At 40.7% G+C, this 12,594-nt stretch overlaps 1 protein-coding gene across 1 annotated transcript in view; it reads left to right on the top strand.

Moving 5' to 3' along the window:
- The window catches only part of COG3 (component of oligomeric golgi complex 3), a 77,394-nt gene extending 65,494 nt beyond the window's left edge, over positions 1–11,900 (top strand). Inside the window, exons 20-23 of the mRNA XM_018565292.1 lie at positions 2,101–2,176; positions 5,821–5,948; positions 7,786–7,884; positions 11,753–11,900. Coding sequence (XP_018420794.1) covers positions 2,101–2,176; positions 5,821–5,948; positions 7,786–7,884; positions 11,753–11,782 — 333 coding nt within the window. The 3' untranslated portion in view covers positions 11,783–11,900. The remainder of the gene's footprint in view (positions 1–2,100; positions 2,177–5,820; positions 5,949–7,785; positions 7,885–11,752) is intronic.
- Positions 11,901–12,594: the final 694 nt, after the last annotated feature.

The raw sequence follows: 12,594 nt of genomic DNA on the forward strand, positions 1-12,594 counted from the left end.
GTTTATCACCACAGAAGAAGGGAGAGGCAATACAATATGATTCATTGATGCTGTGTACCTGAAACTTGCAGCTGCCTATTAAAATAAACATTTTAGTCTTCATTTTATAATGTCTCCTAAACAGACCATTGAAAAAAATGTCTGTCATCTGTCTCTGCAAATGAAATATGGTCTCCTGCATTGCCACTTCCATTAGACAGCTGGAGCAGTTTCCGTGCAAGATTAATGGACTGGTTACCATGCTAAAAATACCTTTTAGGTTTCTGGTGGAAAAAAAAAAAAAGCAGTAGCTGAAACTTGTAATAAAAATTTTAAAAAAGCTTCTTTTTACAGAACTCCAGTGAGACCAGCAGGAGGTCCTCTGAAAAGCTTTTCTGATCCCAGACACCCCAGACCCTCAATCTTCTGCTTAGTGGTTGTTTCTTTTAAAGATTACTGTCCATAATATTGCTTTTGGAATTAGTGGAAAGGAGTTGGCATTATAAAAAGGAATAATTTCAATGCAAAATTCTGTTATCTTTTCTAATCTGACAGATTCAAGCTGTGATTTTTGGCTGGTTCGGTTTATAAATTATTGCACTACTGAAAGCACTGTACACTTAGCCAGTAATGTTCTGGACATTTTATGAGGACAGGACAGACATTTACCTGTGTAGATACTTTTCTAATCTATAAATCAATGTTTCAATAGGAGGGCTTAGGCTTTACATGCAGAATATCCTTCTGGCAAAATATACATTATGATTTCATTGCCATTCTGTGCATGTCTTTTTCTTTTGGTGTTATGGCCATTTTGGAGAGGTTGTGTGTAATACTATATTGTCAAAAGTCTGTGGACACCTGACCATCATACCTAGATTAGCCTGTTTGGCATCTCTGTCCACCATCGTGATCATTAATATAGTATCCCCAGCCACTATAATAACATCCTCTCTTCTAAAGAGGCTTTCCATATGATGTTGGAGAGTATCTGGGAATTTGTGCTCATTTAGCTAAAAGAACATTTGTGTTGTCAGGCACTGTGATGTTAAATAAGAAGACCTGGCTTGTAATCGGCATTCCCATTTATCCGAAAGGTGTTCAGTAGGGTTGAGGTCAGGGCTCTGTGCAAGCTCCCCAAATCCATCACACCTAATCATGGACCTGGCTTTGCACACAGGGACAAAGTCATGCTGGAACAGAAAAGTACATTCCCCTAACCATTGCCAGTTTGTATGAGTTTGTACTGTATGCTGCACTGTTAATAGTAGCCTTTCGTTGGAGACACCCATACTCAAAAATGATATGGACACCACTGCAAATAATTAACATACAGGTAAGTGTGATGGTCAGGTGTTCACACACTTTTAGCCATATAATGTAGATATTGGACACAGACTTTGTTAGAGTGGATGTGAAGGTGGGGAACACATGAGGAACCATCAGGAAAGTAGAAAGGATTGAGTTTGTGTAACAATTTTTGGAAATGCTGTATATTAATATCTAGTACAAATAAATCCGTGATATATGCAGATGCTACACATGGTAACAGTAGTAGTGGTACTTATAATGCACAAGTTATACAACTACTTAAAGATTGAAAACACTGATATGCAGTAGATTCCTCTCTCTTACTCTGTTCTTTCCTTTTCAGATGAAGTCTAGATTAGTAACTCCATTAGAAAGCATGCACTTCATATGTTAGTACACAGCTGTTTTTTGCATACTAAATACCGGTATTTTTTTTTTTTTTACGCTCTGATTGGTAAAGGAGTCTAATTAGGAACATTGTCATTTTCAGGATAGTGTAGATTTTAGAGTTTTTCTTTTTAAGATTGAGGTTGTTCTTAACTGTTGCAAATCTCTGCATCTCACACTAGGGGGCAGCAAACTGCCTTAATGTTTTTGATAGCCATCACAAGTGTTGTAAAACTGGCAGAATTCTGCATATTTCACCATTTTTTAAATTAAGATTTCTTTCATGATCTGTAAAATATTGCTTTACGTCTTATTTATAATAATTCCTTTCATTCTGGTTCTTAAAATCCGAACTGTGGTAGATTATCTACCCTTGTAATTGTATGTCCTCTGAGATGTTTTCTAACTACAGGCCTTTTTTAGGTAACTGCATTGAAAACGATGGCTAACCAGGGTGGTCCAAAGTATAGCCTTTCACAGCAACCATGGGCTCAATCAGGTTTGTAATACTTGCTTCAACCAAATATTTTTATGAATTTTATTTAAACATCATGAGCATACATCTTAAAATCATCCAAGAGCAGCAGTGTTTTAAGCCCACCAGACTCCTTTTCAAGCCAGGAGCATCTTAAATACTTGTCCCACAATCCCTTCAGTACACCGATCACAGTAAACCGTATATGAAGGCCTAGCCAATCAATACCAAGCAGTATGGTTGACCTGATGGAAAACTACAAATTCCCACATCATCCCGCTATTTAGTTTCACCTACTGTATAGCCCCATATACATACTATTGCATTGGCCAAAACACAGTCCAATAATAATCTTCCATCACTCACCTAGTTCCACCCAGCAACTAGACAGGCCCTGTTACTGTGTTGAGTAAGGCTTCATTCACACGACTAACAGCCGGCCCGTACAGATCCGTGCTGCGTGCACGGCCGTATCGTGCCACTCCCCGGAAAGACAGGTGCGGCATGTGATTTTGTATGCAGCAGCCTGTTCTTCTATATGGGAGTACGCGGCCGTATGCTCACCCGAACTGCACGGGCCGGCTGTTAGTCGTGTGAATGAAACCTAAAGCTGTCTTGATGCGGAATTACTCCAAGATCACTAATCACTAACAAGATTTGTGCTTGGCACATCCTTTTCTTTATTACACACAGCTGAGTTGGATAAGCTTAAAGGAGAACTATGGGGTCAGTGTTTTTCCCCATAGTTCTCCTTGGGAGCCCCCTCCCCGCGGGTACAGCTGGCTCTGCCTCTAGATAGGCAGAGCCAGCTGTCAATCCTGCAGTTGGGTGGATCTCGACAGTAATGTCAGGATTCGTCCCGGCTGCAGCGGTCTCAGTATACCGCGAGCTATAGCTCGTGGTATACTGAGCTTAGGATGACGGGAGGACGCTAGTTTGTGTCCTCCCGTTACCCTTAGAACTATGGGGAAAAGCCCTGATCCCATACTTCTCCTTTTAATGATTCAGAGGAGGGTCTCACTGTTCCCTTGAATAATTAAGTGTTTAGATAGTGGTGCTGGGTTCTCCTATTATACAGCCCAGTTGCATTACATTAGGAGGAAAGGGTTGAAACCTGAAAAGCATGTCACCAGCTCACCAGATTGGACTTGTGGAATGTCCATGTTTGTGTAGCTGAATAATGTTTGAGGAATTCTTAATGTGTAGCTTCCCATTTTCCATAGTATATGCTACATGTGAGGATGGAATGAGCTATAGTGAGAGCTGCCACACAACACTAAGTTTGTTGTGAATACAGACCTGAGTGTGGCCCAATGGATCATACATAGTAGACAACAGTGATAAGGGAGTGGGGGAAAAAGTGATATGTCATCACTGTTTCCAGATGAAGTCCTTGTGTGGCTGCAAAACTTAGCGTTCTTTTTTCACATGTGACTAGCTTACACCATGATGTTGGTAAATGAGAAACTTCACGGACATATTGGGTATTTTTAAAACTGGAAGGAAAATGCAATGAAAACTAAACTTAGGAGTTAAATCTTAAAAATACATACAAGTACTTTTAACTATTAACAAACATGTATCTTATTTGTGTATCACTCAGCTGTAGATCCTCAAATCATCTCTTGCTACAATTTGAACTGGACCACAATCTCAGTACAAATGAGTAAACTAAAGATTGTGAGATTGTAGTCTATCACAGGAGTGAGCTTGGTGCGGTGACTACTTTACAACACACACGGGGACCATGGGGAACAAAAGCAGCCACCCTCCAGAAGGAAGGACAGTGTCAGTATGATTTCAGAGATGATTTGAGGATCTACAGCCGAGTGATACACAAATAAGATACATTTTTGATAATTGTTCAGGTATGTGAATACATTTTTAAGATCTAACTCCTGAGTTTCCATACACAATTGTGTACGTAACACCTCTTGGTCACTATATTGCATTTAATTGTTTCTATAGATTTAAATGGAAAGGTATTTTTAATAACATTAAATTACACACTGGATTGTGTGACAGTTATATATGCTATATTCATTTTTGAAGAAGTTGTCATTTTTATATTAAGTGGAATAAGAATTACAAACAGCTAAAAAAAACTGCAATTTGTATCTTGCTGCGTTCCATATTTTTTGTAGTCAGTGGGAATTAGAATAAAAAGCAATGTTTTTTATTTTCTCCCAGTCCATTAAATTTTTTTTTTTTCTTGTGTTGTGTTGTGCACAGAAATAAAATTGCTCAAAGACATTGGGGGGAATTTATTAAAACTGGAGTAGACGGAATCTGGAGCAGTTGCCTAAAGTAACCAATTTACTTCTCTCTTCAGTTTTTTGTTCAGGTAAGCTTTGAATATGAAAGAGTGAAGCTGATTGGTTGCCATGGGCAACTGCACCAAAATCTGTCTGCTCCAGTTTTGATAAATTCCCCTGAATGAATGTGAGCATTGGTTTTTTGGGGATCTGAGAAGTTTAAAATACCGTTTCTTATCTGAGCGCATATTGAAGCTCTGACAGGAGTCAAATTTTTTTTTTTTTACTGGCCTCTATATCACCGTAAAATAGTACAACTTAAAGTGGATGTAAACCCCAACAATTATCTTGTCATTTTTGGTCTGTTAAATATACCATTGAAAGCTTTTAGTTTTATCTGTTTGAGAAGTGCAAACTAAATACAGCCCTGCCTAGTTCACCTGTGTGGACTACAGAGTTCTTTCCCACTATCTTATTATTTATTACAGGTATTTATATAGCGCCGACAATTTACACAGTACACATTCACATCAGCCCCTGCCCTCAAGGAGCTTACAATCCAAGGTCCCTATCTCACATGCATACAGAGCCAATTAATCTACCAGCAAGTCTTTGGAGTGTGGGAGGAAACTGGAGTACCCAGAGGAACCCCATGCAAGGGAAGGTGCTCTATACTTCCAACACACTTAGGTCCTATGGTGGTAATGCTGTTCTTCCATGAATAGAGTACAGTGAGTAAACATTGTCACCCTATTATTAGAAGCGTGTTACTTTCAGATATCGGCGATCACGGGATGCGCACAAGTGCACGCGCGGCCCCATTGATTTCAATGGCAATCGCTAAAAAAAGGTACATGTACCTCTTTTTGTGACACGCACCGCTCGGTTATTTTAACCGCAATAGTGTGTGACTGCGTGGGCAGTATCACGGTGGGAAACCGCACGATCTGCGTGGTGTGACATTAGAAAATAATGGCACCACCAGCGCGATCGGCGGTGGTGGGCGATTCCGTGAATTTGCGGTCACGGATCGCCATAGTGGAAACCTAGCCTTAGGCTCACCAGGTGAAATTAAAGGAAAACAAATTAATCACCACCAACCACCACATCTAAGGACTGGTAAGCTGCAATATATAAAATGTTGGTTCCTGGGTTTAGTTACACTTTAACACAAACCTGTCATAAAAATGAAACCCTACCCCTCTACCTATAGACCTGAGCCAACAACCATCACTGTTAGTGCACAGTCAAAATCCCACTGCTCCCAGGTAGCCCACACAAAGGTATTCATTCATTATGTTTAAGAAGTTTTATTCCAAACTTTGTTCTTTGTGCAGAATTCTGTTTCTCAGTTATAAGTGTTACACGTTTTTTCTTTTATTCCTCATTGTTAAATATATGCTTGCTCCACAGCAAAGATTAATGACTTGGTGTCTTCAACCTACAAAACTATCAAAACTAAACTGCCGGTGACACTGAGGAGCATGTCATTGTACCTAGCAAACAAAGACACGGAGTTCATTCTTTTCAAGCCTGTTCGGGTAAGTGCTAGACGCAGGCAGTTTTCTATTTATGTACTTACCAGCTTTTCCTGCCTCATCAATTGACAAGCATAACAATTTACTTGGTATAGTGGAGATATAGGTACAGACACAGAGCAGGATAATCATTTATATCAAAATATTTGTGTCAGTTATTTGTTGTATTTACAGCATTAGGCACATTACACATTCTCTCAGAGTTGTTGATAATCATTGAGTTTTACAAGACTATACTTTTATAAAATGTGTAGCTAAGGTAAGCTGTTGAATATCATCTCCCAAACTCATAGCTGCTACAAAGGGGCTGTCAAAAAAATGTGTTTCTCATAGCTAGCAGGCAGATTTCATTTGTCATTGTAGTGTAGGTTAGCAAGCACACATTTTGTTTCCTTTATAGGTTTTAAAAAGTAAAAAATACTACAAAGGAAACACGCACATCACTTTCACTTGTTTGTATTAAAATTTCAGTACATGTTTCAGGTGGGCTTCTTTAACTTGTTATTATTAGAATTTAACTTTTCCTAAAATACCACTAGAATAAGCTTGTTTTACTATAATTTAATCTAAATTGGCCAAACTTTAGCAAGTTCAGTCCCTGTGTATATATTTTGTTTCTCATAAGTCACAGTTTACAACTACTTAGTCACATTCATATGGACTATTTGGAACATATTCCAGCAGTTATAGGTATATAACTCAGCATATCTCTGTAGAATGTGACTTGGGCAGCTGATCAGGTCTGCTTGAAAAACTGACAGGCGTACCCGATCAGATGCCCAATGCTAGTCTATGGGCAGCTGGGTCTAAACGGACGTTTGCACCCGGTTGCCCCTGACTCTGCCCATTTCGTTGTGCTGAACTTGATCATAGCTGATCAGGTGTTATCTGATGTTTAGGATTCCCCATAGACCCTTGGTTCTCAACTGGTGGGTCGTGACCCAAAAGTGGGTCGCAACCCCGTGTTCAGTGTGTCGCCGTGTGCCTTACACATTTCTCAGCCTCCCCCTAGCGCAGCACTGTCAGTTGTCGTGCCAAGCAGCCATTCAAAATATGCTGCCCGGCGCTGAGTGTCAGCTTGAGGTGGGGTGGGATGGAGCTACAGCTGTGAGGGAGCTCCAGCCATACATGCATTGCTTACAGCTCCCTCGCATGTCCTGTAGAGGTGCCTGGAGTGGAGTGACGTCACATTCTGGCTCCCGGCACCTCTACAGGGTGCGCAAGGGAGTTGTACAAGCAATGCACATGTTGATGAAGCTCTGTCACAGCACAGCAGCCTACACTGGACCCCAGGCTGAACATCCACTCCAGTTCTCATAAGGTAGGGAGACTGGGTGGATCTTGAAAAAAAATATATATACATATTTTTGTGTGTGAGATTGTGTCTCTGGTTGTGTGTCTAAGTGTTTTTGAGGGCCCGTTCACACTAGTACAGTGCGTTAGTTGAACAGTCCTGTGCCAGTCATGCACTGTACCACGCAATCGCACCTACTAAGTGTCCTGGTGCAGGAGGTGCGTTGCTGACCAAGGACAAATTTGGGTCCGGAGGTTACACAGGTTGAGAACCACTGCCATAGACCAACATGGGGTCCAGCAGTTTTAGTTCTTTCCTCCATCACAAGATGGATGAAAAAACTGGACAGACAAGGATGTCACGGTGACGTCCGATCCATACCGCTAGGATCAGTAGGGGATCAGTGTACAGAAAGAGGCCTAAGTACTACTGGCTATAAAACTTACTGGGTAGATGAAAACTTTCACAGACACAACTTAGAATAATATTAACAGTAGTGTCATTAATTGCTTTTTGACCTTCCTGTTAAGAGTGTATGTATTACAGAGCAACATTCAGCAAGTCTTCCAGAAGATCCACATGTTGTTAAAAGAAGAATTCAGTAGTGAGGATTTACAGATCATTGCTTGTCCTTCCATGGAGCAGGTACAGTGAATAATGTGTTTTCATGCAGTGACCCTACAAACATGTAATTTTGGTCAGCAAAGATGTTTACTGCGTGGTTTTTCAGTCGCACTTATCGGTGGTTCACTTAGTAAAACAATGTGCTGCTCTTATATAGACCTCATCATAAGTTAGAACTATGTTGCAGTGAAGCCCTGATTGAGGAATTAGTTTCAGTTGGGATGGAGGGTGAAAGAAGTGTTTAAAATGTACTTTATATTTGCTGGTTAAGGCCCCTTTCACAAGGCCGGTCCAATCGTGTCCACCTGTCAGTTTTTCGGGCGGACGCAATCGGATGCCCAATGCAAGTCTATGGGCAGCCGTGTGTAAACGGGAGGGTGTCCAGTTACCCCCGACTCCAGAAAAACGAGCGGATCACAAATTCGTTTCGCCGGACCTGATTGTGCCGGATCGGGGGTTATCTGATGTAAGCATACACATGTCTATTTACATCTGATTCCCCATAGACACACATGGAGTCCAGTAATTGCAGTGTTTTTCCTCCATCGAAAGATGGAGGTAAAGACACAGTTGTCACATCGCTGACATTTGCTCCATACTACAGTGATCAGGAGAGGATCCTTGTGCGTGTCCTCTCCTGATCAGCCCGTGTGAAAGGGGCCTTACTGTCTAGGTATAGCATTGTGAAGTTTATTTAGCAATGACCTCCACTTTTTACTACCACTGCTGCTATTGTCCCTTTTTGTGTTTTAGCATGGAATCTTCTCTTGCTTACATATATGTGAATTATGAGGTCAAATAGGGGATGCAGTTTCCGCAAGGAAATTCAAGGAACTGGATCTGCACAGTGAAACCGCAAAGGGGAAGATCATTTTTAGACTGAGCTGTAGGCTCTTTCATTTAAATAGATGTATTCCCCAGTGGCCACAATTGATATAAACCCAGATATTGCCTTGTAAGATTAGTAATGACATCATCGCTGTGTTATACATAGCCTTTGCAGAGAGTAGAGCTGTGGATGGGACTTTGTAGATCTGCCCAGTGCAAGCTGTCTGCAGAAAAATGCAAAGGGGAGGCTGTATACTGTATATAGGGCTTTGCACACCTTAATAAACCAAAAGTGCTGGAAACAACAGGAAATTACATGGAGGATTATGTCTCTCTGGCGACTTATCATTAGCAGAATAGCCAAAGTACAGCTGTCGTTCCCTCTCTGTCACTGCTCCTTTGCCAATAATCAAGATTCTACAGCATTCTAACCAAAGTGACCCCTCACTGATTCATCTAGTGATGGACCAATGCCATTGGAGAAGGCCTGTTAAAGTCACACATCCTATTCTCCTCCAATTATGGCACTCTCTCTTCTCTATTGATCAGAGAGAACTTTGTGCAGCTTCGTTGGTTACACACTACTGCCCAATTTATTTATTTTTCTCTTTCCTTTTGGCTAAGACGGGCTGCGGTGTGCATAGCACGGTGGTGGATAACGGAGTGCTGATAGTGATATCTGCTCTCCATTATAAATGAGCACCTTCGTGATTCTAGTGCTGGTGGGTTGTTGCCAGGGAGAGAATTGTTAGTGTGAGATGACATTTTTCACCAGGTATTTTCACACCATGTCTTCAAATATTAGGTTGTTTACTTACTCTCTAGTAGGCTTAATGTTGTTGTTTAGCTTACAAATCTGACTCCATTGAATGCAGGTTAGAATAGTTGACTTCTGTAGCTTTAGGTTACATGTTTGTTATAATTTATTAGTACAATAGGCACAGTTGGCCACATTGGCATAAAGGAATGTATTTGCCAGGCTGTCTCTTCTATCCTTAAGACTAAATCTCTTGCTTCTTTGAAATTGCAATGAAATCTTTTACTAAAAAATACCGTTCATGTATCGCCTCACCTTGCAATTGGGCGGTGACCTCCATTCTGTCACACCGCCTGCAATTTGTGCAGTAGCTTCTTGTCGTGTTCTACAGGGGCTGTCTCCTGAGGCAGCAAAGACTTAGGAGATGGCCACATAGAACCGTAAGGGGAGCTGACCTGGTCAAAGCAGGTTCAAAGGCCAAATGTAAACCAAGAGTGGAGGTTGTAGGTATGATTGCAAGGTAAATATGCATCAGGGGAAGGTTGGGGGGAGCAGTTTGGGACTAGAATAGCATATTAGAGGGGTGTAAAAGGACATTAACCACTTAAGTAGCAGCATGTTACACCCCCTTCATTACCAGGCCATTTTTCAGTTCTCCGCAATGAAAATTCCTCCGTCACACAAATTAATTTTATATCATTTTTGGGGACACAGAGCTTTTGTTTTTTAGTGGTATTTAATTACCGATTTTTTTGTATTTATACTATATAAAGTTAAAAATGACCAAAACATTTGTTTCTCTTCCCAAGCCTGTTTCTCTTTCATTTATAAATCTTTGCATATAAAAATGTCAGGACAGTATGAAATCCCTCTAAATTTTCCGCAGTTTTAAACATGGAGCTTGTTAATAGTGCACATGATGCAATAAATGTACAGATCATAGACAGAGGGAGCGAAGGGGTTAATGTTAGGGATGCACCGATACTAAGTACCATACTCGGTACAAGTACAGATACTTTTCCAGCTCCAGGACTAGACTAGAGAAAAGTTCATGTTTTAATGTATGATTTTGTTTTTATAAATATATATAAGGGATGCACAGATACCATTTTTACAAGTACTGATACTTGTCCAAGTACTGATACATTTTTGTTTGTCATGTGACAGTTTTTCTAAAACAAGACAGACTAATGATTTCAGGACAGTGGTGGAGTGCCAGAACTAGGTCCCAGCTGCAACCATGGTAGTTCTCATGAAAATGCCAAGTATCGGCATTGGTATCTGAACTGGTATCGGTGCATCCCTAGTTAATGTATAACTGTGCAGGATAATGGGAGGGGAAAGGGTTACTATACAGAACAGACAGAATGCAGATGAGATAAGCAGGAGAGGTGGGAGGGTTAAAAGGGTTCAAACAAGTCATCATCCATTTATTACTTCCTATACTCTCCCCTGCCTCTGATGTAAGAGGAAGTGGAGGGCTTGGCAATGTAAAAATTGCCATGTAATACGCAATCACAGGAAACAAAGCCGTGGCTCTTGACTGTCCAATGACGGGTACGTCCTCCGTAACAATGGGGATGTGGACCGGCTGTGCATAGATACAGTGGCCGGTTGTTAAGAATACAATATTGTATCCCCTTTATGATGACGTGAGTGGTTATACTATCTTCTGTCAACTGAGCTACTTTATGCAAAGGTGGATTTAGACAGTTGAAGCAGAGATTTGATTGGCAGCTATGGAAGGGATCTTGATTTTTTTTCCTTTTCTTGTAGCTTTTATAAGCCAACCCCATAGGTGAATAGAAGTGCTGCAGGTGAATAGATTCATGTGCTTGGGTGGGGAACATAAGATTTATAATAGGAAGTTGTAGAAGGCAATAGACCAATTATTCCAACTCACTTCAAAATTCTCCTTTCTACAATATTACATCTTAAATAATGTCTTCCTTGGCATAAACTTTCCTATGTTATGCCTGCATTCTATCCACTGCACACATCTGAAGGGGAATGATTCTGTGTTACCATGGCAACCTACAGCTTTTTATCCACACACAGAAAAACTACCACAACAGCATCTTATGAATGCCTCCTGGATTTATAAAAGATGTGTGTACTCATGCATGCAAGGCATTAGCCCATATAAAATGTACACTATGTACGAGAGCATGAATAAAATGAATGTGCACACACCACACTTATGAGCAAGTATGAGCACATTTTGGTTTACTGAAATGATTTCTGTTTTCAAATGAGCTTGCATCATTGATTTGCTTATCCAACTGTCCTTCCTTTTCATTTTAGGTAAATCTGTTGCTGTCAATGTCAAAATAAGCAGAAGATTGCTATATTTCCCCCTGCATCTGGAAGTTCCAGGGAGGAATGAAGCGGGAATACAGAACTGATGCTCTGCAGCATACCACAGGCCAATGCGGAGAGAGATGAGCCTGCATTCCACCAAAGCAGATTTCCACTCCCTGGAAAGCTTTTAGTCCGTTCTATCGGTATTGTGTTCTTGAAAGTCAATTTGATGTCTCACAATATAGCTGACCTTTCAGAAGTCCAGTCTGCACACATTTTAGGATAACCTCACGATGCATATTTAGGATGTTTCATAGCCCCTTGTGACAACTTGGACTTGGTGACCCCTCTCAATCAGTACTAATAGGTTGCATATTCACTTGCACCTTTGACCAATATTGGTTTATAGAGGCGTATGTAATGGGAGCAAAGTTACTAAAACACACTGGATCCTGAGCAGATAATCCATGCAGTTCTATTAGTTGAGGGGGGTGGTTGGAGATTTGAGGCTAAATTATTTTAGTCGCTGTGCAATGTTTCAGTTGTAAAGCACTTGCCATCTTAACTGCGTATATTTGCCAGCTCTCAGCATTTGCATCTTGTACAGCTGAGCTGGATTAAACCACTTAGAGACACTCACTTTACCAAATCAGGGCACAGTAGCAGTGCTTGTCTAAAGCCAGACACTGAATGGGCAAAGGTAAAGCATCTCTTTAACATGTATGCAAAGCCACCATTCTTGTTTTTCCATACTTGTAATTGTGTATATAATAATATAGAGTTTTGTGGATTAGCCCTTAGGGGCAGCAGTATGAATTAGCCGCCATCATCATTCTGCCTTCCTG

The sequence above is a fragment of the Nanorana parkeri genome, unplaced genomic scaffold, assembly GCF_000935625.1.
Source record: "Nanorana parkeri isolate BGI_ZX_2015 unplaced genomic scaffold, ASM93562v1 scaffold829, whole genome shotgun sequence".
Taxonomy (NCBI): domain Eukaryota; kingdom Metazoa; phylum Chordata; class Amphibia; order Anura; family Dicroglossidae; genus Nanorana; species Nanorana parkeri.